Source organism: Dasypus novemcinctus, chromosome 3, assembly GCF_030445035.2.
Source record: "Dasypus novemcinctus isolate mDasNov1 chromosome 3, mDasNov1.1.hap2, whole genome shotgun sequence".
In the NCBI taxonomy this organism is placed as follows: Eukaryota; Metazoa; Chordata; class Mammalia; order Cingulata; family Dasypodidae; genus Dasypus; species Dasypus novemcinctus.
The window spans coordinates 147,269,164-147,297,126 of NC_080675.1; the positions used below are offsets into that span (position 1 = coordinate 147,269,164).

Sequence of the window (27,963 nt, forward strand, 5' to 3'; positions counted from 1 at the left end):
TCCAGTCCACAGCACCTTCCATTTTATTGTTTTATTTACAAACAGGGTGAAGTCAACTGGGAAAATCAAGGTTTGGGAGTCAGTCTGGGCCATCCAAATGTGGAGTGGTTCCTGGGTCAATCTCCACCATGAAGGCCGCCTCTTCTATCCTTTTCCTGCCCCTTGGTAATGGCCCCTCGATTCCTTAGGGCAGCCTCACCTGCTGCTCCTGAGCCCTTCCATGAGGGCAGATGGATCCTGGGGGAACGGGGTGGTAGGAGGGCTGGGGCCCCCTCAGTTTGTGTAAACCTGAGTTCCGATCACACGCATGATTTCCTTCTGTATCTTGGGGTCCTGAGTATTAATGTTGGCATCGCCCACCTGACCATCCTCATATCTGCCAAAGATAGGGCAAGTGTGAGCATAAAAGGGAGAGCAATAATGTGAATCAATGGAACTGTATTCAGTAGTGTGGCCATCCCATCCCAGAAGTCAAAAACCTTTTCTGGCTACTATTTAGGAAGGAAGGGATTCAGCTTCTCTGGCCTCCTCTAAGCAGACCCCAATCTATACCATCTTGGTTCTCCAAAGGGAAAGTCTCAGTGCCAGCTCCACTCAGGGAGCCAGGGACAAATCTGAGATAAGAGAAAGAGACTTTCCCAGCAGTTATACATAGCCACATCCCCACCCTCACTCCTCGGAGTAAACCCCAGGATACCCTCCTGGACTCACACAAAGAAGAACCGTGTGCAGACATGGTCGGACACAGGGCACACCCAGATGTTCCCATGCTTCTGGAGGTCCTTAGATGTAATTACTGAGAGGAAAGGAGTTGGAAGTCATAGGTTTAATGCTTAAGTAACAGAGTTCAGTTAGGGGAGGGAAGACAATGTTTCAACAGTTCCCTCCTCATGCTTGGCTGAACCATGTGCCAAAGTTGCACCACAATAAAGGTTGGAGAGTCAGAAAAAGTGATTGGGTGAGCTACCTACCTTCACAAAGTGCTATACAGTTTAGATTCCGACTTTGCAGGAACCTCGACTGAATGGATCGGGTCTGGAAGAGAAGATGACAAAGGAGAGCAGGGCCACGGAGACCATTAAAGTTTTCCCTGGAGAAGCTGGTTAGCTGATGATGGTTGGGGGTGGGACTCAGGGATATCCTGGACTCATGGCCACCTCCCAAAATTTGCTTTTGGTTGGACCAACAGCTTTCATCTTTACATTTTTGTATTACTGAATCTGAACTCAGTCTCTGCCTTCATACCTAGGACTGGGCTACAAATGACTGGAACTGTATTCAATGTAGAACATAACTGATTCCTTAAAATGACCTTCAAACCACCCACCTCCTCCCAATTGTTGCCTCACCCATTTCTGCAGCCTAAACTAGTCCCAGGGGAAGGGTCCTGCCTCACTAGAGCAGGGCCAATTAATAATACCTGGGGGATGGTATTCATCCTGTTATATCTCTGGACCAGCTCATCCTTGGAAGGCATCCTGTGCTGTCCTTTTCCCATTCCTGTCACAGAACAACAAATACAGTTCATTCACGCATTCATTAATCAAATATTTATTGGAGTGCCTACCATGTGCCAGGCACTGAGCTAGATGCTTGGTAATACAATGGTAAATAAAACAAATAAGATACTTGCCCTCACAGATTTAGTCTGATGGTGATTACAGGTAAGGAACAAGTAAATACAACACAGTATGACAAGAATTGTGATGGGGAGGATATAGAGCACTGTATGAGCCAGAGAAGGGGAACTAATGTAGCCTAGGGGTTTGGAGAAGGCTTCCTGGTAGAAGTGACAGCTAGGCTGATAACTACAGGATTTAGGAATAGTTAGTTAAATGAAGAGGGGAGAAGTGTTCTGGGCAGAGGTAATGGGATGTTGAAGGCCTGGAGGAAAGACAAAGCACAGTGCCTTAGTCTGTATAGAGTATAGTCAATGGCAGAGAAATGGCAAGAGATGATGTGGAAGAGGTGAACAATGATCAGATCAAGCAGGCCTTGTAGGCCATGTTAAGGCTACTAGAGTTTATTATCTTGAAAGCAATGAAACCACAAAAGGGTTCTAATATAGGACAAGGGCATGACACATGAAGAGTCAGGAAATGAGTGGCCCAGAAGAGTGAGACACCTGGGTATCAAATGCCAAGGCTGAGTGAAATGAGCAAAGAGGAAGCAAGCGGAGCAAGTCAGATCTGCTCTAGTCTCAAAGTTCCATAGAAAACCCTGACCAGTGTCATTCAAGACATGGGAGAAAATACAGCAATTAAGTGATGAGTAATTTTTCACAAATCACAATGGCAACTATCTTGAAGAATTCTACTTCCTTCAGAAAGTCTTCCCTGTCTTGAGAAAAAGGTTCAACTCCCTTCAGTTTCTATCCTATCTAAATCCATAAACGCTCTAACATCCTACCTCCCGCTGACTAGCCCTGCTCATATCATTTATAAATTCAACCTGGATTTCTCTTATTTAGATATAAAAGAGTATTTGTGTACCCCTACTCCCAACTTTTTGGCCCAAGGATGGGCCTTCAGCCAGGGAGAGATGAATCTGCAGGTGTGTGGGTACAAGGGAGATGGATGAGGATGGAAACAGTGCTGTCATTACAGGCCAGAAGCAGTAATAAGTAAACCATTAAACAAGGCCCCAATCTCATCACTCCACCCTGGAACTTTCTATCACTAATTCCACTCTGCTTCAACTTGTAGTTTATTTGGTAGTCATGATGTAAGGGTGAGGGGTGATAATCAATGGACTGGCATTCTCCACTGCTCAAGCTGTCAATTCATCACACATTTATACTGAAGTTTCATGACAGATTTATGAACTGAACAAAACTCAGAGCAATAAGAGTCTCAAGGCTTAAATTGCCAAGTTCTTCCTCCTAGAGGACACTCACCACCCTGTTTCCATCTTCGCCATAACCCTTAACTAGGTTCAGCTCTGCATCCAAACTTCATGACCTTCTCAGCCTGGGTATCTCAGCGACAGGATTCTGAGTGAAATTCCTATTCAGGTTCTATCCCAGAAGAGGCAGACAGGAGGATAAGAAAGAACAATCTGATTTCTATGGCTGGTCTTAGAGATGGCCCTTATGATATAATCCAAATATTATCCCATCCCTATCCTGTTGCACACTGTCTGTCCATACTGACCCCAAAATCTTCTTCTAGTTTCCTGAGACCAGACCCTGAGAAAAGGTGGCTAGTAATAGGTCCCTGGATGCTTTGAGACCAGAGTACATATTTACCAAAAGTTCCTAACAGGACTAAGCAAATCGCACAGATGGAGTTTACTGTCTCCTTTGTCACTGCCCCTCATTTTTTTTTTTTTTAGGAGGCACCAGAAATTGAACCGAGAACCTCATACATGGGAAGCAGGTGCTCAACTACTGAGCTACATCCACTTCCCAATGAGAATTGGTTTTTTTGTTTTTTTTTTTAATTTGTTTTTAGGAGATACCAGGAATCAAACCTGGGACCTTGTACGTAGGAAACAGGTGCTCAACCACTTAAGCAACAACTGCAGCCCACTGTCCCTCATTTAAACCTGCATACTATAGCCAAGACATTGGAGGGTCCACTAGTCAAACGGATGCTTTTCATTTACACTCTACCTGCACCCCAAAAGGGCACCCAATTGCCACTAGGCTGTGGGCACCCTGAGGAAGAAAGAGCAGAAAATCTGAGAAGTGGGGTAGAAGGAAATGTGCAAGATAGAAATGGCAAAATGCCAGAGGAACTACAATTAGAGGAATATTTACAAACATACCTACCCACTGTTGTAGTCTCACATATTGATAATATCCTCAGAAACAGTTATTTAAACACAGTCTATTTTTGTCAGTCCAATAAAGTAGTAAGAACACTGGCCTAGAAGTCAGGAGACTTGGATTCCAGTCCTAGCTCTGCTATTCACAGCTATGTGACCCTGTCTTATCTGTAAAGTACTAAGAAATTGGGCTAGATCATAGCATATGACTTCATATGTTTTTATGCAATCAATGAAGTGATGAAGAAAGACAAGAAGTCAATAGAGATTTCTGACTCCATCTGATGGCTAAAGTTATTCAGGTACTTGGTGGTAAACGAAGGCCAGTTAAAGGGCTGGGAGAGGAGAAAGGGGGAATGGGGGGAAAAGGGCGAAAACAGGAAGGAAGGCTCTTGTGGGTACCAAACAGTCAAAAGAATCTCACTACTCAGAAAGTAAAAGGAGCTTAATCAGAGGAATCAGACTGGGTAGGACAGAGATAATAACTAAGGAACCTAGACAAAGACAAAAAACTACCCTCACCCCTACTTTGGACCTCAGGCAAATAGAGTAAGATGCATCCATTCATTCAATAAGTATTTATTGGGTACTTACAGTGAATGGATTAATCAAAATCATTGGTTCATGACACAGTATCATTTCTTAATAGGAAAATGAATACCTACAGAACCAACCAAGAATTAAAACCAAGTCCTAAGACAATACAAAACTTTTATCTAACCATGCACTCCCACACTATCCCAACTACTTGCCTCCCCTTGGGAGGTAATCACTATCCTGAAATTTGCGTTATCATTCCTTTGGCTTTCTCTTCTTCTTCTTCTTTCTTTAGTTTTATCACATTTGTGTGTCTATATAATACGTTTAATTTTTTTATTAGAGAAGTTGTAGGTTTACAGAAAATTCATGAATAGAATACATAGTTCTCACATACCACCCTATTATTAACACTTTGCATCAGTGCAGTATATTAGTTACAAAATAAAAATGTTCTTTCATGAATCTTAACAATTTTTTCAACAATATTAAAAAAGGTATCATAGTCTTCTAGACTTGCCTTTTTTTAACTAACAGATTACTAAGATTTTTCTATGTTGTTACATGCTACTGACGTTCATTCATTTTCACTGCTGAACAATAATCCATTGTTAGAATGTATCAAAATTTATCCATTCTTCTGATGAACATTTGGGTTGTTTCAAATATTTGCTGCCACAAATGGTATTGCATTGAACATTCACATGCACATCATTGGGTGCACAAAGGCAGGAATAAAATTACTGGGTCACAAGAACAAGAATATTCTAATTGTTCTCCAAAGTGCTTCTGACAATTTACATCCCCATGAGCAATATAAGAGATCCCACTGATCTACAACCTCTGGTATAATCAGAAGTATTATCAGATTTCTTGCCAATCCAAATGAGTGCAAAATGGTAACTCATTTTAGCCTTGATTTTTCTTCCAAATGTAATATAGGTTGGGCTGCTTTTCACATTTTATTGGTCATATATTCTTCAGTGAAATTCCTGTTCATGTTATTTGCCCATTTTTCTATTGGGTTGTGTTTTTCTCATTGATTTGCAAGAATTTTTAAATTACGTTTTTCTTTTTTGTTTTAAATTATATACTTTTATTACCAATTTTTGTGTTGCAGATGTCCACTCTTGGCTTGTGGCTTGTCTTTTCACTTTCTTTAAGGTGTCTTCAGACGGAAAGAAGTTCTAAATTTTAATACTTAAATTTACCAATCTTTTGTGATTTGCAATTCCATCTTTTTCTGTTCTCTGAAAGATTCTGTAAAAAGACTGGAACAATCCGTTCCTTCAAAGTTTGCTTTAAGATTCACTTATAGACTTTTCTTTTTTGGAAAATTTTAAAGTACCATTTCTATTTCTTTTCATAATTTTAGGGCTATTGAGGATTTCCATTTCTGAATGGGTTTTATTGAGTCTTTATTTTTCTAAGAATTTGTCCATTTTGTCAGTTTTCAAAGCATTGACATAAAGTTGACCAAATTCTATTAGTTTTAAAAATTCTGCTATATCTTTAGATATGTTCCCTTTTCCATTCATAATATTATTTAATTGTGCCTGTTTTCTTCTTTAATCAGATTTTATTGGTTTTCCTAGTTCTTAAAATGGACCATCTTTTGGCCTTTTTTTTAATCCTATTTGTTGTACCTGTTTTTTATTTCATTGGTTTTAGTGATTACACCCTTTTTTCTACTATGTTTGGATTATTCTGTTGTTAGATACTTTAGTTCTTTGTGATTCTGGAGCCAGTATTTTCTTATCATACAATTAAGAGAATATTAACAATCTATAAAGAATGGACCTCAGTTCCTTTCATCTGGTGGGTATGCAACCATATGATGGATATCTCTTATAAAGAAACTATTTGGAACGAGAACAAAACCAGACTGAAAAGAAATTAAGACAGGAACGTGGAAGACAGAGAGCTTTAAGTCAGATTCTTTTTCTTATCTTTTTCTGATATGAATCTTGGCCTTGCCAATGCCTTATCTTTGGAATAAAATGCTTTCTCTTGAATTCAATATGACTACTATGATAGTATGTGATTATAGACAGTTTAAATTTTAAAAAGGTGGAAGAACAGTATCTCCAGAGATATGACTCAATGGAAGAGACTCAAGCCTTCAGATGTATTCATATACACACAAACTCACACAATACAGGTGCATGTGTGCGTACACACACGTGATATATATAACAGGCTGTTGTCAACACCAAAAATGTGATCTGCAAAAAGCCTAATTTCATCTCCCCATTACTTCCTAACTCATGCCCAGAGTAAAGCCCCAACAATGAATAAAATAAACCCTGAGGAGAAGAGGACTGCCTAAAAGAAACAACAATAACTGGCCTCATTTAGCAAAGTATCTAAATTTCTAATGAGAAAATGGAGAGACAGACAGACTATATGTAGCCATGACTGGGGAAGAGAGCTGACATAAACCAGGTATCTATGATGGGGGAGGAGACAGCACAAATCATGTGTTCACAAAATGGATGCAATGTAAATAGTCAAGGTGACCAGAGAGTATTTCTTACCTGAGTATCCAAAGGAAATACTGGAGATGGGGCTCAGGTAGATGCCTTTGCCATAGGCTGCTCCATGCAGCTTGCAGGGAAACACCAGGATGAGCAATATGAGCCTGGGCCTTCCCATGGCTGTCTATTCGGCAGCCACAAGGCTTATCCAGCCCTCTGTCCCTTCATCCACCTTCTGACTCATTCAGATACTCTAGGAACTGACTGTGGAGAAAAGCTGACTGGCCAAAAAGTGGATGCAGGTTAACCCCCTTGTCTATGAAATACTATGCCATGGAGAATGATGAATAGTAGAGCCACAGATTCATTCCTTAGGGTCCAATCTCCTGTCCCCAGGCCTTGGTATATATTTAGATTCCAAAAGAGGAACTACAGAACAGGTAGCTAGAAGGAGTGACAATAACAACTTCTTAAAGAGTTTCTCAGGGCAAAGGAGCAAGTCTCCCACATCAACTCTCTGAATGAAACAGCTACATAAATCAGAAAGCTCTGTCAGTTAATAGGTTAATTCATCACAGTGACTGCACCTGCAATTCCATATTCCTGCCTATTGCTACATTCTCATTCTCCAAACCACCAAAAAACACAGCCTGCCATCAAATACACAACAGCCACATTCCTTCTATACATAGTTCCAACTTTCTCTTTAGGTAAGCTCCCAAGGCAAGTTAGGTTTGAGGATGCTGAGGCAAAGGTAGCTGAGTACTCTTATAGCAGCCTTCCTCAAAACTGAGCGGGATGGGAAGGGGGTAGAAAGGAAGGGAAAAGGGGCACCATCTCACCTGCAGTTTGGTGTAGGATGCATTGACCAGCCCGTTGCGCAGGATCGAATGCCAGTTCTCAATGTGGGACCCACTGCAAGGCAGGGAAGAATACATGTCTTTTCACAGTATGAGGTTCCCAGGAGTAGCTTCCAAGACTGCCCCTCCAACCTATTCTCATCCACACAGGACATGAAGATGGACACAGATCCACCTAGTGATGGACATGCACATGGACAGAGTCATAGGCATGCAAGATATGTGTGTGTGGCTAACCCCTAGAGCTTCATCTCCAGTCCCATCCTCTCTTCTGTAATATAGCTAGTTCCATCCTAAATCTTCAACTGCTGGTTCAGTATTTTCATTTGCCTGCTCTCCTGTTATTTCAAATTCATTTCAAACATATCATTGATTTGGCATATGTCTTCTAGTCCTGACCTTACATTCTATTTTAAGGAAAGGGTACCATTGCTATAAGTTGACCTTTAATAACTTTTTCTCTCTTGCTCCCCTTCCACAATTAGGCATAAACTGCTGGTTTTCCTTCAAAATAGCTTTCATGCCTATCCTCTTCCATCCACCTATCCCCTCTGATCTGTCCCTTCAACTGTATCTTTTTGTATGTAAATGCCATTTCTCCTTAATGACTTCATAAATAGCTTGCAAATAAAGGTAAGTCATATGTATCATTTTATTCTCTATAGCACCTACCACAATAGCATCTAATAAATATTTGTTGTTTGGTTGATGGACATCAGGAACACAGACTCACATTCCTCAAGGGCATCTGCCCTTCCATCCCCATATATTATTTGCCCCCCTCCCTAATCCCCTCACTGGAAGGCAAAGGTGCTGCCGTAGAGCTTCTTGGCGGTCCGGAACCGAGCCTCCTTGGCAGGAGGGCTGCTCAGCAGGAGGAACTGGTGTGAGGTGTGCATGAACTTCAGCTGCTGCCCAGGGTGGGGGTGGGGTCAGGAAAACAGAGCAGAAATCGAGATCAGGGAGGGAAAGGTTGGGGTTAGGGAACAAATCAAGTTTGCACTAACTATGGATAAGGGAAATATGCTTAGGCCCAAAGACTACGATGGACAAAGCCCTCCAGGCAGGCCTAGGACCGAAGTGATTAGCTGGTTTGGTGCCCAGACCTACCACTCACCAGAAGTTTAAAGAGTTTGGAGGGAAAACAGTCACTTACCCTGCTGAGAGGTAGTTTGACAATGTGTGACCTGTTGCTAGAGATGATCCTGGGAAGAAAGAGAAAAAAGGAAAAGGATATAACAGTGTGTGGTTAGGCCATCCTAAACAAAAAAGCAGCTTTCTCTGCCCTCTTGGAGAAAAAGCAAGGATTCCATGGCTGTCTGAATGGTGTGACATGTCCAAGCGACTATCTGGACTTTATTTATGGGTGCTCATGCTTGTATATAAAAATGGAAAAGAAAAGCTACTGTCCAGAGAACAACTAGTTACTGGGGAATTCAACAATGGATGAAAGAAAGGGGTTGGAGGTTGGATCCTATGCATCTAAGGAAAGGAAAAAAAAAAAAAAAAAAGAAAAAGAGTTCAGCTACCAAAAAAATTAAGAAAGAAGAGGTCTTTATTAGGACGATGACAACTTATAACTAGGATTTAGAGACTCAGGATTGGGGCTTGGGAGCCATTGAGCCTGAGCTCAAAGGAAGCCTGAAGGCTCTTCAGAATAAGAAGGAACAGAGAGAATGCTAATGTCTGGGCTAGAGAAAGAAACAGAAGAAACCAGAACAAGAAACAGAACAAACTTCCTGAGGAGTCAGGAACAGACTGGGCTGTACTCCAGCTAAACTCAGAGGAAGGAAGAAAAAGGCACAGAACACTGGGAGTTCAGCAAGGGAGCATTATCTCCTGTAGCAGATACAATTTGTCTTTTTATACCTTATCCTTATCCTTATACTTGGAACGTCACCCTGGATGGCCTATGCCTTGCCATTCCTTGTGCTAAGAGGCAGGAAGCTGTTGCACAGAGAAAGTACTGATGTCAAAGACTGAGTAGGAAGAGGGAGGCAAGCTAGAAGGGGAAAAGGATGTCAGAAAAATAGAAGAGAAATCAAGATCAGGAAGGAAGGGCAGTAGGGAATGGTCAGAATCTTTGCGAGGAGAAGGGAATAACAGGATCTCAAGGCTCTGGATACTCTACATCATCAGGGAAGGACCTGAGACAGGGAAAAAGGGAGTGATAGGGATAGACAGACCTCTGTGAATGCACAGAAAATTTAGATGGATAAACAGTGTTAATTCATATATGCAGGGAACACTCAAAGCCCTAGTGGGAAACATGAAACATCTAAAGAGAATCTGAAGCATAAGGTTGGAATTTGAGGGTTCTTAGAGGTTCTGAGTTCTTGTTAAACAAAGTGTATTAACAGAACCCCAAGAGAAAGCAGCCATGATGTCTACAACTTGGGAAGGATGCTGAGTCCACCACCTCTAAGAGAAGGTGTAGGTTCCATGTATAGTACCCGCCTAGGGAAGGATGAGTCATTCTATCCATACCACTGCAGGAGAGGATGGGCCAGGGGATCCAGCTTGTCCATCTGCTTCTTGATTTCCAAATATGATCCCTGTAAGACAATGGCCATAAGGTTATCTCAAATGAGAGGTGGGAGCTTTCCAAAGACTATCACTTTCCACAGACTATCAGGGCCCAGGGCTTGGCACTGAAGGCCACGTGGGGCAGGAGGAGATGGGGTTCCCACCCGTAAGGTGCCCCCATCAGATTGGAAAGACTCATAAATATGAAAATGACCGAAGATGCTTACAGAACAACATGCAGGTGGGTCTCCCTCATTTTATGCAATTCCTACAGCCCTTAATAGTTGATTGTAAATCAAAAAATAAATTAAATCAATGTCCCAGAAAGATGAGGCTAAGTAATCCTATAGTAGAACTTGTACATAAAATAAGGACTCTTTCTGTCAAGCAAATCACCCCTTCTAGGTGTATCTTATATGTCAACCTGAACCATGATACATAGGAGTTGCTGAGATGAGGCCCACCTGTAAATGTGAGTACAAATGAATGTCTATTCATGCAGAGATTGCAGACGAGGGGTGGGGAAGTCTGGTGAGGGACAGCCTTGAATCATAGGATGGTCACTGCTCCATGTGGCTGCCCCACCCCTAGAAGGACAGAAGACGTAGGCCCCTGGGTCTAGTTCTTTACCTTCAAGCCCCCCTCTTCACCATCCCAACCCTGGGCAGAGGTCTTTCCCTCACTTCCCTAATTGCCTAAGAATTATGGGGAAAACATTAAATATGAACAATTCGTGAAGCAATTAGCCACAAAAGTCAACAGAGATATTAAGAGTGAAGAGAAGAAAAAGGAGTAACAAACCTAACACACAAAGAACGAGCATTGGGAAGTTATAGTGGGAAGACCAAAAAAATATATAGTGAGGAAACTGAGTAGCATCTCTAAATCTTCATCCCATTCCCACAAATTCCAAGCAGAAGAGGGCACCTGAGCTGGACAGAGGGCAAAATACCTGGGTCATCTCCCGGATGGACATCACACTATCCAGAGCTTTCTGAAGTCGCTCGTAATTCTTCTTCTGTACAGAATCAACGGGAAGAAAAGAAGCAGATGAAGCAAAGTGGAGAGTAAGATGTAAAGAAAAGGAGGGCCAGGTGTACAAAAGAAGTATGTAATGGTAAGAATAGAAGCTTTAATGTCAGGCAGTTCTGAAATCACATGCTTGTTCTCTTTCACCAGCTGGGAGTACCACTGTTAAGTTACATAACCTTTCAGAACCTCAGCATCACTGTTTGTAAGTGAAGATACTAATACCTACCACCCTCACAGAGATGCTCTGAGGATTAAATAATATATGTAAAGAAACTACAACAGTGCCTGATACATAGCAATTACAGTAATAGACAGGCACTTTTCTGGGTACTTTATATATCATCTCATTTTTGTAACAATCCACCAAGTAGGTATTATCCCCTTTTTACAGATAAGGAAATTGAGTTTCAGAAAGCTTAAGTGACTTTGTCTAACACCATTCAGCTAGGGAGTAACAAAACCTCAAATGGAATTCAGGTCTGTCTGATTCCAAAGCTATTATTCTTCCCTAGCATGATAAAAATCATTTGAATTTTTATCCCCTTATTCTGACAAACTTAGCTATTTCTTCACTGAAAGAGCTAAATCCTTAGGTTCAAGAGTTCCCAAGACATAGGCTGTGCCTTCTTTCCCGCTCTAGGAATTTCCACTCAGGAGGGGCTGCTTTCTTTTCTTAGACCTGGAAAGCTATAGCACCATCTATGCCAAACCCTATAATGACCCTGCTACCCTTATCCATAGGCTCTTGCCTTTCCAGAGTTGCAATATCACAGTCAAGAGTTCCCCCTCTTCTGCTCCTTATTTCAAACTGTTGTGTACATTGGAATGACAGCCCTTAGTCTCTCACTATCTTTTATCATTTCTACTTCTTAGCTCTGATTTACTTTCCAGGCAACTATACCTTGGGGTTAAAGGCCAGAGTCTTGGGATCAGTGGGGTCCACCACGGAAGGATAAGGCTCAAAGATAATGCTCTTTCTAGGGGACTCCAAAGCTGCCCTACACATTGCCACCAGCAGATCCACCACCTTAGGAGAAAAGGGAGAAAGAGAGCAGATGGGAAATGATTTCCCAATATTGGGAGTCACATAGTACCCAGCACAGCTCTACCATCTGGGGTCTGAAGCATTTCTCCCTGCTGTTCTTTTTAAAAACAAGTGTGCTTATGGTTTTTACTTAGAAAATACAAGTTCATTATAAAAATTTTAATAACAAAGTGATTTAGGAAAAAGTAAAAATCATCCCCCACCCTCAAACTTCATTACTCACAGGTAACTACTTTAAGTTTGATGGATATCCTTCCACACATTTTCCCTGTGGAAATAGTTATTTTCTTACATAGGCAGTTTAAAAAAAAATAGAATTGTATTATATATACTGTTGTATTTGCTTTTTTATATTAACATGTTATAATTTTCTATCCATAAACAGTAACTTCATAGTATTTCCACTGTGAGGAAGTACAATAACTTCTTTTAGACACTCCTACCATCACAGATGGGTTGTATCCATTTTCTTACTATTACAAATAATATGATAGAGAATATCCTTACAGATGATACCATTTTTGAAGGTTAAATTCCAAGAAGTAAAACTGTTGGATTCCCCTGTCTTTCTTGATCTCAATTCCCCAGCCACCTTTCCCTCTTCCATACCTCTGCTCCAGTAGCCACCTCCTCTGCAGCTCCAGACATGACCCCCAGTGTGTAGAAGGAGAAAACACACAGCTCACGAGTACAGACAGCTGGCTGAATAGGCCATGTTAAACAGATGGAGGGTGGGGGAGAAAAATGTATGCAATAAGAAGGAGGTGTGGGGAGACAGGGACCATCCTGACCATAGACACCTCTAGAACAAGGGAGGAATTTGGGTCCCTCTATGTAAGGGGCAAACTATTTCTATAAATAAGAGAAGTCTTAATTAAAATGATTTACTGATAAGCTTGAGAGTTGATGCTGTCTCCTCTTTGAAGCCTTCCCTGACCGCCCTAGCTAGTAAGATTGTTCTCTTCGAGTTCCCACACTTATCTCTCATCATTCTTATCTCTTCTATATACTTGTTATATGTTGTGATTTCTAGTTAAGCATCTGTCTACCCACTTAGACTTGGGAGTTCCTGGAGGACAGCATCTTATATCAACTATCTTGGTCAATATCTGATACTTATTTTTAAAGTCTGGGTGGGGAGTGTGTCTTCAAAAATACTAAAAATATTCTCATCTCTTCAAATGGAACTGCTGAGATTCAGAGAAAAACAATTATTACTTAGAGAGTGTGAACAGAATTCTACTTTTACCATAAACCCATGAAGGAAAAACTAAGAAATGAGGAGGAAGGGGCTTTGGCAGAGGACGCAAGGAAGAAAGTCAGTGAGTAGGAGCTAATACCTTGAGCATAGACCCATTCTGGAAGACATGCTGCTCATCACACACCACACAGTACTCATTCAGTGTTGGAATCCTCTGCTCTGCGTACTTCATGATCTGGGGAGAGAACAGGGAACAGATTCTAGTAAGTCTTTTGGAAGTACAGACACAGATGTGGGAAATAATCTTTTTTTCTAGCAACTCTCCTCCCTCCCAGCCCAGTGCCTAGGCCCTATACTTAAACTGATAGTCTAACGACAGAGCTAAGAAGGTATAGTATAGTAAAAAAAATTAGAGCCATAGCCTTAGATCTAGAAGAACTGGATCAAAGCCCCACTGCTATTACCTAACACCTTAACAGGTACTAATGAAACTAACAGTACTTATAGTAATAATTGCAGACTGTCCCTTTGGGGCAGGTGAGTATTTGGTCCATGATTAGATGTCAGGAAGACCTGAGAAGCCATCTCAACTACCTAAACAATTGGTCTGTCCATTGGTCAATACCACAGGTAGAAGAACCCTGTGCTGAAAAGGCGGCACAAAGCCAAAGCTCCTGCAGCAATATCCTAAAGTATTTTTACTGTGATGGTCTTAACATGGCTTTTTCAATCAGGTATACTTTGTGTTTAAATCAGGTTCCTCTCTTTCACATATTATAGGGGCTAGCAGTGAGACAGCAAAGGATTTTGCTGTTCATTTAACACAGACCTACATGAATACCTCCTAGGTACCCAGCTCTGGGAAAGGTCTGGATGATGATGATATAAAAGACTGTCTTTGACTTCTAAGACGCTATACCCCAACAGGGGAGGTGTAGCATGTATACAAATTAGTTATTAACACAATGCAAGACAGCATAAGGTATGTGAGACCTAGGTGCCATATACAACAAAAGCATCATAACAGTTCAGTGAGGGGAGAGATCACATCCAGCTAATACAGCAGATGTAACACAGAACATTTTATGGAAAAAATAGCTATTCAGGCTTGACTGCAATAGGCAGATATGGGAAGGAAGGCTGGTAGAGAGAATGGCATAAGAGAGGTCTGAATAGAGATGCAAAAGTGAAAGCACGTATAGGGAGCAGAGATTTCAAAAAGAAGTAAATGCTTTTTTTTTTTAAAAAAAGACAATAAAAATTTTTTATAAAAAAAAAAAAAAGAAGAAGAAAATAACCAGTAGTGGCTGAGCAATAAAAAAAGATCTCTGAGGAAGACTGAAGACTACTTGACTGAAGATGTTCAGGACTGTAATTAGTGTCCTCTCTATCGTCTTGATACCTGTAGGCTTAAAATTTGCAGTGCTGTACCTGGCACTAGATCTTAAGTGGTCTGTGAATGCTTTCTTCCTAATAATGCGGTAAGCTTCTTAAGGATGGGAACCATGCCCTCTTTTCTCCTATTCACACAACATTTAGTATTGTTCTGGGGGCGTAACCCAGGAAATTATTAACTGACTGAATAGCTGGGAGTAGGAGATTGGATGGGTCAGACAACTGGAGGGGGAGGCTTTGGAATGAAGCTTTGGACTTGATTACCTGGACAAGGAAGCCATACTCCAGAGTGGGGATATTTTTGCAGTGACCACTGACCTGGTGAAAGTAAAAAGACTTCATAAGCCTCCCACGAATCTGGGCCACACTGAGTCCTTACTCACACCCATTATCTAGAATGCTCCTAAAGTAGTTAAGCCCTCATTTAGATCAGCCTAAATAATCCAAAAGCTGGAAAGACCTTTAGACATTTGTTTGGAAAGGTTCTGAAAAAGGGCTCATCTGTCCTTGACTCTGCTCCGAGATAGGTGGAATGGGTTAGTGTAGCAGGTGACCACCTAGTCAAATCCCTAGACCCACGACCTACTACAATTTACATTACATCTCCTTGGGATGCCCATCCCCAGATTCTCTACTTCACGGCCTATTATCATAAAACTACTTGCCAGACAGTTTGACATAAGTTTTCAATTACCAAAAAATGTGTTCCACTTTACCTACTAAAAGTACATGAGTAGGTTTAATTTATGATGCCTGGACAACTACATTCCCATCCCATTTTGAGAAGCTTTACTCCCATGTTTCTGCTCCCACCCTCCTGATGCCCAAGTCAAACCTTCCCCAGTCCATGTACCAAAGGAGAGGTCCGTGCTGGGGGAGGGAGGCCCACGTGCTGGGGGCACAGGAGACCTGCCTGGGGGCTGGGAGGGTAGCCAAACACCTCCATTTTGGGGTTCTTCATGGTGCAGGAGATGGAACGATTCATGAGGCGCCCAACCCGAAGCTCTGGTACACCCAGTTTGGCTTTCAGCATGGAGTCCTGTATGATAGGGAAACTGGGAGATCTGGAGAGAGAGAGAGAGCAAAGAGAAAGAGAAGCTATGACATATAACTTCAATATAAGCCCTGCAAGAGGACTGGAGATAAGAGGGTCCTAGGCCACAGTGGTTGAAATGACATATGCCAAAGAGGAACCCCTACCTGAGGAAAGTTCCCTGGATCTTAAAACACTATCAAGGCAAGTGGATCACATATCTGAACCTGATTTTTATATCTGTGCATTCTTCAGACTGAGACCATAGAGGGTGGGCAGAGGCAGAGCCTAGGTTTCTCTGTGTGGCATCTAGGCAAGGTGTGTGATGATTCTCCAGGGAGGATGCCTATTTCATTTACTCAGTGTATATTTATTTATTTTTATTAAATGCTAAACACGCCTAGGCAAGAAATAGTTACATCCCAAATTGCCTCATGTCTGAATGATGGTGCCCGGGAATCTACAAAATCTGTGATCCCAAGTCATCTGTTTAGCTGAGTATACTCAACAGTTGATGCTTAGCACCTGGGTTTTCATCTGCCCTTGGAAGATCAGAAGGCAGCAGGAAAGAAAACAAAAACAAAAACAAAATAAAAACCGTGTAGTCCTAGGGTCAAAGAATGGAGCAATATTTATTTCTAGTGCCTAAATAACAGATCAGTGCACCCTTACATAAGAGTGAGGAGTTGGTACCTGTTCCTCCTTAGGCTGGGGGATAAGGATAACAGCCAAAGGAAGGAAAGATGGAGAGATCAGCACACATTTCTCCAAATACACACCAGATGTGAGGTACTGTGTTTTATATAAAGTATGAATATTGGGTCAGGAAGAGAAGGGTAAGGACACATGGGTGGTGTTAGTAGTCAAATGGACAGAATTCAGAGGAGCAAGGGAGAGGATAGGAAAAGACAGGTTGAGGAAACCAAGAAGGTGGGGTGGGGAATAAGACAAGCCTAAGGTGATCTGATCAGCTTCTAGAGGAGTACTTACTTGGGAATGGGTGAGAAGATGCTGAGGCCAGCTCGGAACTTCTTGATGGTACCACTTGCCTTGAACCAACTGTGCCTCTTTTCCTGCTGGGTCTTCAAAAAATCGTTGCTGAGATGCTTCCATTGTTGGGATGTGAACATGCCCAGGATCCTGAGGGATCAAAGAGATCAGGCTTAGGAAAGCTCAGGCAAGGAAGCTGCTCATGTAACAAGGGCTAAAAGAGGCAACTAATCTAAAATTCAGATCTAAGGACTGCAAAGCTGGTTGTAGTGGGGCAATGTGTATCTGAAGATCCCCCTGATATGACCTTAGCACATGGAAATACACTGTCCTAGAGTACCTTTTGAAGGTAAGGGGATAAATACTCACTCCCATTACCTAGCCCAGTATACTAGAAAAATTCTGATATGCTTTATTTTTAGAGGGAGATCTCAAAAGTGAGTCTACACGGGAAGCGGATTTGGCTCAACAGATAGAGCATCCGCCTACCACATGGGAGGTCCAGAGTTCAAACCCAGGGCCTCCTGACCCATGTGGTGAGCTGGCCCATGCGCAGTGCTAATGCTTGCAAGGAGTGCCCTGCCATGCAGAGGAGTCCCTTGTGTAAGGGAGCCCCATGTGCAAGGAGTGTGCCCCGTAAGGAGAGCTGCCCAGTGCAAAAAAAGTGCAGCCTGCCCAGGAGTGGCACCGCACACACAGAGAGCTGATGCACCAAGATGACGCAACAAAAAAAAGAGACACAGATTCCCAGTGCCGCTGGCAAGAATACAAGCTGACAAGTAAAAAACACATAGCAAATGGACTTAGGAAGCAGACACCTGGGCGGGGGGAGGGGAGAGAAATAAAAAAATAAAATATTAAAAAAACAACAAAAAAAAGAATACTTCTAAAAATTTTATATAAAAAAATTATTAAAAAAAAAAAGTGAGTCTACAAAGGCTGTGAGTTTATTGGAATTTACTGCCAAGAATCACCATACTGAGAATGGTGCAGACTTGTCAATAATGAAAAAGGAATAGGGGCATAAAGGGTACCAGTCCTCTCAAAAGAGTAAAATTATATCTGCAAATTCATGGTTTCCAGCATTAGCTCTTCCCTCTATTAGACTCGTCAATTCTTTCACCTATCTCTAGCATTACCATAAACTATTATTCTAAACCCTTATCATCCTCTTTATACTCCCATCTTCACATATAACCAATAACCACTCTTCTTTATAGAGAAACTAAGGCCATCAGATATGAGCTCCCTTAACTTTTCCAACTCTACTACAAAATCTACTTACATTTCCATGTTTACCTTATCCCTCCATTCTTTGGAGACAAGGTCCCCTATTCAAGATCAGTTTCTCTATTGTGCTCTAGATCCCAGGCCCTTCTTATCTCTTCAGGGACTTTGCTCTATCACCATCCCCTCTTTTCTGTCAGTTCCTTTCCTTCAGCTTACGTAAATTTTTTTTTTTAACTACTGAGCAGAAGATTTTTATAGATCAGATCAAAGAGAAAATATACTAATACAAAACAGTTAAAACTGAATATACCAGAAGGGGTATATGGGAACCTAACACTTTCTACATGGTTTTCTGTAAATCTACACCTGTAGTCATAAAAATTTTTTCATTAAAATTAAATAAAACATTATGTATCATTAAGAAAACTGAGGAAATGGCTAAAGACAGGTGGTCCATAAATAGTATAGGCCAATTCCATATGGTAGAATATTTTTAATGTGATGAGCATTGAACAATATTGGAAAATGTTCACTAGAAATTCTTATGTGAAGAGGATAGTCTTTTTGTTTTGTTTTTTTTAAACTTTTAAAATTAAACTTAATAGATCACAAAGAATGTTACATTAAAAAACATAAGAGGGTCCCATATACCCCACTCCCCACCCCCTATCCCATCATTTTTGTAAATTATATTTTTTTGTACATTACAAAAAAAGTTACATAAAAAATATAAGAGGTTCCCTTAAACCCCCCCACCCCCCTACATAAAATTTCAAGTTCCTGCACCTCAGTCTACCTACCTTTCTGCCCCTCTTCCATCCTCATTCAAGTATCTCAATCAATGCTTATTGTTTCTACTTTCTCACCTACCACTCACTTCTCAACTTACTGCATTCTGTTTCCTACCTTCACCACTTCATTAAAATTGCTCACCCTGATGCTAAATCCAACAGAAACTCCTAAGTTCTCCTCTTACTTGTCATCACTGGCATCTGACATTGCCAATCAAGCCCTTCTTGTGGAAACTCTCCCCCTTTGTCTTCTAGGACACAATTCTCTTCACATACTGCTGCTCCTTCTCTGACCTACCTTCAGTGTCTCATCTCCGTATGAATGTCCTACTGACTTCTTGAGTATTTTGTCTGGGTATTAAAGGGTGTTTGCCCTTGATCTTATTTTCTTCTCACTCTATCATGTTCTCCCTTAGCAATCTCTCAGATTCTACACTGGTTGCAATTACCACCCACAAATTGATGTACATTTTCAACCCTAACTTCTCCTGTAAGCACCAAATCCACACCTCCATTTATAATCAAAGTTACCTTTAAATAACAGGTCAAAAACAGAATTATCTATCTGAATTCTTCAAATCTGCTCTTCTTCTAATATTCCTATTTAAAATGGTGGTATGACAGTTTTGCCAGACATCTAGGCTGGAAACCTGGGAGTAATTTTCCATTATTTCTCTGCTCTTAGGACCACATTTAACATATACAAACTGGTCTTCAAGTCTTGGGGATTTTATATCCCCCAAATCTCTCTTTTTCATTTCCCTTCTTATGTATGGTCACACGTTAGGTTCAGGCCTTCATCATCTCATGCCTGGACCAAAGCAAAGCCTCCTACTAAACTGGTCTAGTCTCCTGTCTCCCCCTTTCCCTACCCACCCCCGCAATTTCGCACAATGCTATCAGAATGTTTTTTTTACTGTTGTTTTTCTCCCGTCTAGTTGCATCATCATCTTTTTTGGTGAGTCACTTCACTGCACAGGGGCTTGCACCCCATCATGCAGATCTGGGACACCTTTTTTTCTTTCTTTACCAGAAAGTCCCAGGGATCAAACCGGGGTCTCCATATTGTAAACAGGAGCTCAACTGCTTGAGCCAAAGCAGCTTCCCCAGAATGGTTTTTTGAAAACTAAATATGACCATGTCCTTTCTTTGCCTAAAACCCTTCAAAGGTCCCCAATGTCTGCAGTCTGGTAAAAGCTCAAGGCCCTCTTTGACTTAAATCCCTCCCTACTTCTCTCGTTTTGGTCCTACTACTCTTCCCTTGTATTTTTCTCTAGTAATAGTTAACCACTTGAAGTTCTCTATATGCCTGCTGCTTCACATGACTATGCCTTTGCAAATGTCATTCACTTTCAAAGTGTGTCTATACAAAAAACTCTTATCCATCCTTGAAAACAATTCATCATTTCCCTTTCATCCTTTCATTCACAGTCCTCCATGTGACACAAGATTGAGATACCCCTTCTGTTACATTCTTTCTAAATCGTACATATTTACTTGTTTCAGAACATGTATCCACTGGACTCTATTTGGAAGTTCCTTGAGGATAGAATCTGTGCCTCATTTCTCTTTCTATACCAAATACTTAGCAAAAGGCTTAACACATTCAATGAACTAAAATTATCTGAGCTCCTAGAGCCCCTCCCTAAAGAAACCACAAGAAGAAACATGATTGGCATGACTCTGATTACCACGGCTGTATTTTTTAACTGCTAAGTAGTGATAAGCCCCTCCTCCGACCTCCAGGAAGCTTTAAGGCCATACACCCCAGAACCACAGCCTCCCCTGCCCACCACCATAAACTTGCCTCCCCAAATTTATTTTAGCTGTCCTTAGGCAAATTTAGAAAGACATTTTTTGAAAGGTCCACATATGTCCACCTTTCCTTCTCTCACATGTCCATGAGCAGGAAAGATCAAAGTTCTTACTTTTTCAACTGAAGACCCAGCCCAAACCCTTCCTTATTTGATGGCTGGAAAACCTCAATTGCCGGTTCTGTGAAGAGAAGAGAAAGTTCCGGGTATGTATGTATGGAGAAATCCAAAAGCACAGCTCAGTGGAAAAGCTTAGATTCTAAAAACAATAGCTGCACTTTAAACAATAAGGGTTAAGGACATAAGCATATGAGGCAAAGGGTAGACTCTGCGAACTATCTGGTTGACTTTAAATACCCTCAATAGAAGTTGAGGGGAGAAAGGAAGAATAAACGACATCTGGGAAGTAGAGAAAACATTTTCATTAACAAAGAAGGCTGTCAAAGGATGGCTATCAGGTGATGAGGATGAAGATAGCAAGGACAGGAGACTGATAAACTCCTACACTAAACACCTGTAGATTGAACCAAGGGCTTTGTTCCTAGGTTTTCTCTATCTTTTGTAGCTTAGGATTTTAGATTAGACCATGTTCAGAGCACCTACTTGCCCAAAGTCACTGTCTTTACCTGGTCCATCTAGGTACTGGGAGAGAGAGAATCGCAACCTTAACACAATTGGTTCTGTCCGGAGGACCTTCCAGGCTGTGGAGACTTCCTCCTAAAAAAGTAAAGGAAATAGTCCCCAGTTGAGCATAAGAGAGGAATGGGCTTGAAGCTTTCCCATATGACACACACATGCACATGACAGTACACACCACTGTCTGTAGATGGTCTAGGAAAGACAGGGATGAAGAATATGTGCTCCAAATACAGCACTCAGGAACAAGACTCCTGGCCTAATGACAAAATCCACACGTCCAGCTAGACATGTTGTTGGCAGGTACTAGCACCACTTACATCGAGGAAGCTGATGTTGATGTGGAGGTCAATGTCCACGTCATCGATAGTTCCATATTCTCTACAGAGATACAGGTGACCACAGGTGAGACTCATTAAGGGAGAAAGAAGGGAACAGAGACTGAGGTAGACAGACTGAAGAGGGAGAACCAAGCCTGGGACAGGGGAGCAGGAAGGGAAGGGTGGAAGGTAGTCCTCTATCTCGGCTTTTAGCTACAGCCTTAAGCCACTCACATGATCAGGGCCTTCTCCAGGCCAGAAGCCCTTCTTGCTTCAAAGGAGAAACTATCAGTCTAGAGGGGTCTAGGATAAGAGGGATCTTCTAAGAAAAGTGGCCATACTTTCCGACTGGCTCCTGTCAGCCAATCTTAAGTGTTCGTGCTGCTCCCCCTATTATTAAGTTCATAATTTATAAATGTCAACAGACCCCCATCACACCATTAAAAAACAAATAACAATAACAAAAAGAACTAGAGCCTTTTAACAACTCAGAAAGAAGTGGCTTGCTTCCTTGCCACCCCTGAAATGGAATCCCACCTGATGGATACAGAGTTCTCGCTGTAGATCTCCTTCACAGCTTCAATGTCTGCATCAAGCTGCGGGTGTCGATACAGGTCAGCCGCACAGCTTCCCTGAGTCAGCAGCAAAAATGTTTGTGGTGCAGAGGGGTGGGAAAAGACAGAAAGAGGGGAAGAGAGAGAGATAAAAAGATAAAAACATGGAGAGACACTAGGACAGGGAAAATCAAGCAGTAGCAGAGCAGGGGAAATGAAAGATGCCTATACAAAGGGGGTCTCGGTGGAGGCCCAGGTAGGGATTTTAATGACAGAAACATCTCCCTCCCATCACCACTCTGAACAAGTTTCTGGAGACCAACTGCAGGCTTTGCTTGAGCAGTTCACTGTTCTTCCTCTCAGACCTTGGCCAGAATACTTCTGTATACCTTCCATAAAAACTGAGAACAGGCCAAAGAACATAGAACTTAACTCAGACTGGTTCCGCCTGGAGAGCCCCTGACATTCTTGCTCAGAAATGTACCGGGGCAGTGATGGCATTAAGGAATCAACAGCAGAATAACCTTTAATCTGAACCTAATTAATGAAATGACTCCTACTGGCTACTAACAGAAGATTGAGAAAATAATTATTTCTAAGAGTATATAGGTAGCCTCCATGGACAGAGAATGTTTACTTTGGGACAGGTATGAGTACATGGCAGGAGCCAGGACATGGATCACCTCTGTTAAGACTATGCTCAGGCCACACCAGCATTATATCCTCATCTCCTCTCTGCTCCAGAACAATTTAAACCATCTAACATGGGTCTTGGCAACTGTAACCTTACCTGAACTCCATAGAGAAACTCCTCTGATTCATTATCTCCCTCCGAATCATCATCATTCCAGAACTGGCCTTTGATGTCCTAGAGAAATAAGGACACAACTCTTTGTTATGTCCCTGTTATCCCACGTGAAGAGGTGAATTGATACGATGGGAAATAGGTTCCCTTCAAGAGTAGAATAAGGTCCTTTGGGAAAGAATAACCAAGGTCCCAATCCCTTTCTACCCTTTGTCTCACCCTTTGGAAGGGTCTCAGGCTCATTCTGAATCAGGTTATTTCTATGGCCTAGCTCTAACTGGTGAGATGGAGAAGAAAACAATAGGGAGTTTAATTTAGGCCTTCTTAAGTCTCAGTATGGTAACTGAGGCCCTTGGTAGCTATAGGGAAGGGATACCGAAGACTTCAATGACAAGGTTGAGTCCTAGATATTTCTGGGTTCTAGAATAAGCTGACTTCTCCTATGATCATTACCAAGGCCACTCCCAAGAACACCTAGCACTCTTCTTTCAGCAATCCCTTTCTATCTCTTAAAGTATTTAACTTTCCCTTTCCTTTCCTAAAAAATTCATATACACACATATGCACACAGAAACACACACAACCCTCAAGTAATATTTCCATGTCCCTTCTCCTTTAACTTCAAATAGCCACACTACCTTTTAAAAGGGTGAGAGGGAAAATGCCAGGAAAGGGTAAAGTCTGTACTTTGTCCCATCTTCCCCCTGATCAGATCATTCATCCCATGTGGGTAGTCAGTTCTCACCATTGGGTCAGTGGGTCACACACACTCCCAGGTCAGTGCTAGGCAGCACCCCTCCATACCACCAGCTGAACCAATGCCAATGAGATGGGCATTTAGGAAGCCACAGAGGGAGACAAGGGAGGGGACGATATCAGGGGCTGACTGGAGATCTGCTGGGGATGCCAGTCTCTGCTGTGATGCTGGCAACAAGTCACTGTCCTGTGGAAAATAAATAACAGCTGGTTTCATCACCATTTAATAGCTGAGTGGCATACACATGCGTATGTTTATGGAAATATTTTTATAATATAGAGACATATTTGCATGCATGTACATACACTCTTGTACATGTAGTTCTTTAAAGAAAATGAACTGTGAAAGCACTATAAAGCATAAGACACTGCCATCCCTTTAAGCTGGAAAATTGAGATTGGAACAAGTATGGAGCCACCCTGGGGATGACTGCAGGGTCTCAAGTTCCTACTCCAAATGAAAATGCTACATCAACCTCTGAAGTCAAAAGTGATGGTGCCAGGACCAGATACTTAGCTACTCTGTCTAGTCACTTCATTTTGAAATATTCTTCACAGTACCAATTGCCACCAGAGTTAAGAATCAGGATCTGAGATTATTTGGGGACCCTTCACCCCTAGTCATTTCTGCAGATTTATCTTTTCAACACCATTATCACTACAAGTCTTTTCATGACAATTGTAGCTAACTTAAAAAGTCCCCAACAACAAATATCCTCTGGTAGACAAGGTCTGAGTTATCATGGGCAAAATAATGCCCTGGACTCATCTAGCAACCTACAACCTAAATAAAAATACAATAACAATCCCAACAAATGCTCAGAAAAACACTAACCCCTAGCCCTTCACACAGGTTCCCTGCTCCCTTCTAATCCTCAGGACCCCCAACTCTATACCAGGAACTTTTAGCCCAACTGAAGACTCCAGATAAAGAAGAAAAAAAAAACATCTGTCAAACAGATGAAAGCTTTAATGGCAGGGGCTGGTAAATATACTCTAAGAGCAAGCTTCAAAAGTGTTTGTTACTCTCTGGATCACAATCACCTGGGGAGCTTCTAATACACACCACTGCACAGCCCCACACAAATTAATTCATTATCACAGGGATAGATCCCATCAACTGTTAAAAGCACTCCTGTGATTCTACTGTGAAGCCAAAATTAAGAGCCAAGGGTTCTTAACAAGGGGTCAATGAGCTTGAACTTAAATTCAAAACGACATTCTTGTGGGGACGTGTTGGTGCAGGTGTGATGTATTTACTAAATAATACACAGGACAGTGTGGACTTAGTAAAGCGTCCATGGAACAAAAAAGGTTAAGAACCCCTGTTTTGGACTTCCTGGATTTGCATAAACCACAGTCTAACCTGCTTCAACTTCAGAGGTTTTCTTGATCTCTAATATGGTTTTAATGAAACTTACAATTCTAGATCCCTAGTTCTAAGAGTGGGGTCTGTGAATGGGAAGCATCAGTAGCACCTGAAAACTTGTTAGAAATGCAAATTCTCAGGCCCCACCAAAGAGCTACTGAATTAGGAACTCCAGAGGTCAGGCCCAATAATCTGGATTTTAATAAACCTGCTACATTATTCCGATGCATGACAAAATTTGAGAAACAATGTTCTACATCCTTTTGTGTTCCAACAGCCTATCAGACACCAAATTAAGCTTGCTGACTCTTCGAGGATGGGAACATAAGGCAGAATGTCAGCGCAAATTCATTATAGCAGTCCTCCAGCTGATGCTTCCTGACCCATTAAAACAATATGCAAAAGAAAATCACAACTGAAGTTTTTATGGGCGAAATTACCTGATATCTAGAATTTGTTTTAAAATACCATTCCAGCACCACCACCCCGCCCCCTGGGGAAAAAAAAAAAGAAAGAAAAAACGAAATAAAACAAATGTGACAAAAAATGCTGACTATTGATGCTGATGAAGCTGGATGATGGGTTGATTATGCTCTTTTGTGTATAAGTGAAAGTTTATAATAAAACATCTAAAAAAAAAAAGTCAGAGGCTTCTCTCACAGGGGCAATCTCTAGAAAGTCAATTCTAAATGTGAGCAGGAAGAGTATCCCTGAGACTCCACAATAGCTTCCCTATTTTTCAAACACATCAAGCATATTCCCACCACAGGGTCTTTGCACCTGCTGGTTCCCCTTCCTGGAATGCTTTTCATCTAGATATTCACATGGCTTACTTCTTCACTCTCATCTATGCTCAAAGTGACCTTGACCATCTATAAAAAACAGCACATATGGGCACTCTCTAGCTCTTCCCTGCTTTATTTTTTTCCACACCATATTCTGACATACAAATGTTCATTAATTGTCTTTATCTCACATCAGAATCTAAGCTCTGTGGTGGCAGGAACTTCACTTTTCCTACCTCTCTTCTCAGCAATTAGAACAGTACCTGGCATAGTGGTCCCTCAACACACATTGAATGAGTAAATAAATGAATGAATGAATGGTGAATGAATGAACTCTCTGCTGGATACCTAAGTCAAAGAGGCTCCTCAAGCCAAATGGGAGGTACATCCAAGAACCGAAATATTTCTACACATAGACAAAATCATACACGAAAAAACTTTTAAAAAGCAAGATTCTATTCACCTTCAAAGGCAGCTGAGAACCAGGATATGAAGATCTGGGAGCTGAGTTTGTGAGATTCGAAAATAAACAGTCAGGTGCTGATCTCAATGAAGGAGGCACTAATGTCCAGCCTGGCCCATCTTGGGCTGGGTGATAGGATGATAGCAGCGTAAGCCAAAAGTATCAACTCTCTCAAGGACTTTGTGACCATGGAAATCAAGAAAAACTTAGCCTCTCTTGAAGGGCTGTTGCTGCTTGGTTTCTGCTGCTGCCACAAGAAGAAGAAAGGTAGTTTAGGGAGCTTTTCTTGTCTAGGAAAAAAGTTCAGAGATTATGAGCTTTTTCAAACCAGCCTGTTACAGTAAAATGGACTCACTCTTCTTCCACTATCACTGTTCTCTCCTCCAGAGAGAAGGTGAGAAGGTTTAAAAGGTGTCAAGTGAGAAAAGGGGGATGGTGGGCCATGGAATTCACAGAATTACAGATATGTGGAGAAAGAAGCCTCAAAGAAGGCCTAGTTCAAAGACTTCATGTTATAGATAAAATACTCAGGCTCAGGGAAGTCAAGCAACTAAGTAAGGTCAGGAGCAAGGGTATACAGTGGAACTGAGACTTAGGCACAGGTGACAGGTCTTAATTCACATCCAGTCTTCACGTGATGTGGTTATAACTATTAAGGGAACTGTTAATGAATTCAGCAAGAAGGAACTATTTGGTTTATCTGAGGTAAATAAAGGAACTTTTCCAGAGAAGCTGGGGCCCAGTACAGATTGCATGAAGAGAGCCCAGAGCAGCAGAGTGGCTATGAGACCAGTGTTTAACACAGAATGTTTTATGAATTGGCCTAAGAAATAGATCTAACGTAAATAAGCCTCAAGTCTGGATCACAAAGGTCTTTCCCTAGGTCTATGGCCGCCTCTGGGGGTAACAACTTTACATCTGGTCAAAGAATCCCCTGATCTCACGCCCCGGCTTTGTGGCCCGAGTGCTCTTTTTTCAGAAGGACTAGCCCACAGAACAAAGAGTGTAAGGAAGGGCGATTCCCGCGGGCTAGCGCTACGGCGGGTACCCGGTGGAGGAAAAGGACAGGGTTGGCCGGGTAAACCCTCTCAGCCACCCGCACTTGTAAGAGAGGCCCTGAGGCCTCCCTGGAGGGAGCAGTTACAGTCCTTTTCCGGGTTTCCTCCGGAGACCCCAAAGACTAGCTCCCCAGAGAAGACGCTCTGGGCCCTTGCTGTACCGCCAGCGCCCTGCCCGAACCAAGCCTGACAAGCCTAGGAGGGCCCCTCACTTTATCCACCCGGGCCGAGGCGGGGCGGGTCCCGCACCTACCCGCGGCCCGGCCGCCCCGCTCCGCCCCTTCCCGTGGCGGCCACCCCACAGGCCGGCCTCGCGAGTACTCACGGCGACCCCGGGCCGCGCGCGGCCGCCGCTGAGGGGACGAGCGGCCCGGGACGCCCCGCGGGGGCGGAGCGGCAGGCCAAGGGGCGGGGGCTGGGCGGGCGAGGTCGCGCACCCCCACGCCTCGTCGCTCCGCCACGGGCGCGCTGAGCTCCGTGCGCACGCCCGCGCGGCGACACCCGCTGCCACGTGGCCC

The 27,963-nt window shown here is 42.3% G+C and overlaps 1 protein-coding gene across 24 annotated transcripts; it reads right to left on the reverse strand.

Moving 5' to 3' along the window:
• On the reverse strand, nucleotides 1-27,956 carry PARP6 (poly(ADP-ribose) polymerase family member 6). Of its 24 annotated transcripts, none has more exons than XR_011648459.1 (24): nucleotides 27,771-27,860; nucleotides 26,388-26,634; nucleotides 23,760-23,957; nucleotides 23,000-23,077; nucleotides 22,193-22,287; nucleotides 21,656-21,716; nucleotides 21,326-21,416; nucleotides 20,814-20,880; nucleotides 16,865-17,014; nucleotides 15,755-15,905; nucleotides 15,106-15,159; nucleotides 13,586-13,681; nucleotides 12,855-12,947; nucleotides 12,102-12,227; nucleotides 11,121-11,186; nucleotides 10,130-10,197; nucleotides 8,799-8,847; nucleotides 8,441-8,550; nucleotides 7,625-7,697; nucleotides 2,897-3,016; nucleotides 1,421-1,500; nucleotides 972-1,035; nucleotides 712-796; nucleotides 1-376 (listed from the first exon to the last, which is right to left on the reverse strand). XR_011648459.1 is itself a non-coding variant. In XM_071214281.1 (24 exons), exons 3-24 carry the CDS (start codon nucleotides 23,760-23,762, stop codon nucleotides 274-276), a joined length of 1,836 nt encoding a protein of 611 aa, XP_071070382.1. In that variant the 5' UTR covers nucleotides 23,763-23,957; nucleotides 26,388-26,628; nucleotides 27,771-27,956; the 3' UTR covers nucleotides 1-273. The 24 variants fall into 24 exon arrangements, 16 of the variants coding, with proteins under 16 accessions (XP_071070382.1, XP_071070383.1, XP_071070379.1 ...); XM_071214281.1 differs by lacking the exon at nucleotides 2,897-3,016 and adding an exon at nucleotides 6,843-6,912 and having other exon boundaries at nucleotides 8,441-8,553; nucleotides 26,388-26,628; nucleotides 27,771-27,956; XM_071214282.1 differs by lacking the exon at nucleotides 2,897-3,016 and adding an exon at nucleotides 6,843-6,912 and having other exon boundaries at nucleotides 26,388-26,631; nucleotides 27,771-27,956.
• Between the last annotated feature and the right edge of the window lie 7 nt (nucleotides 27,957-27,963).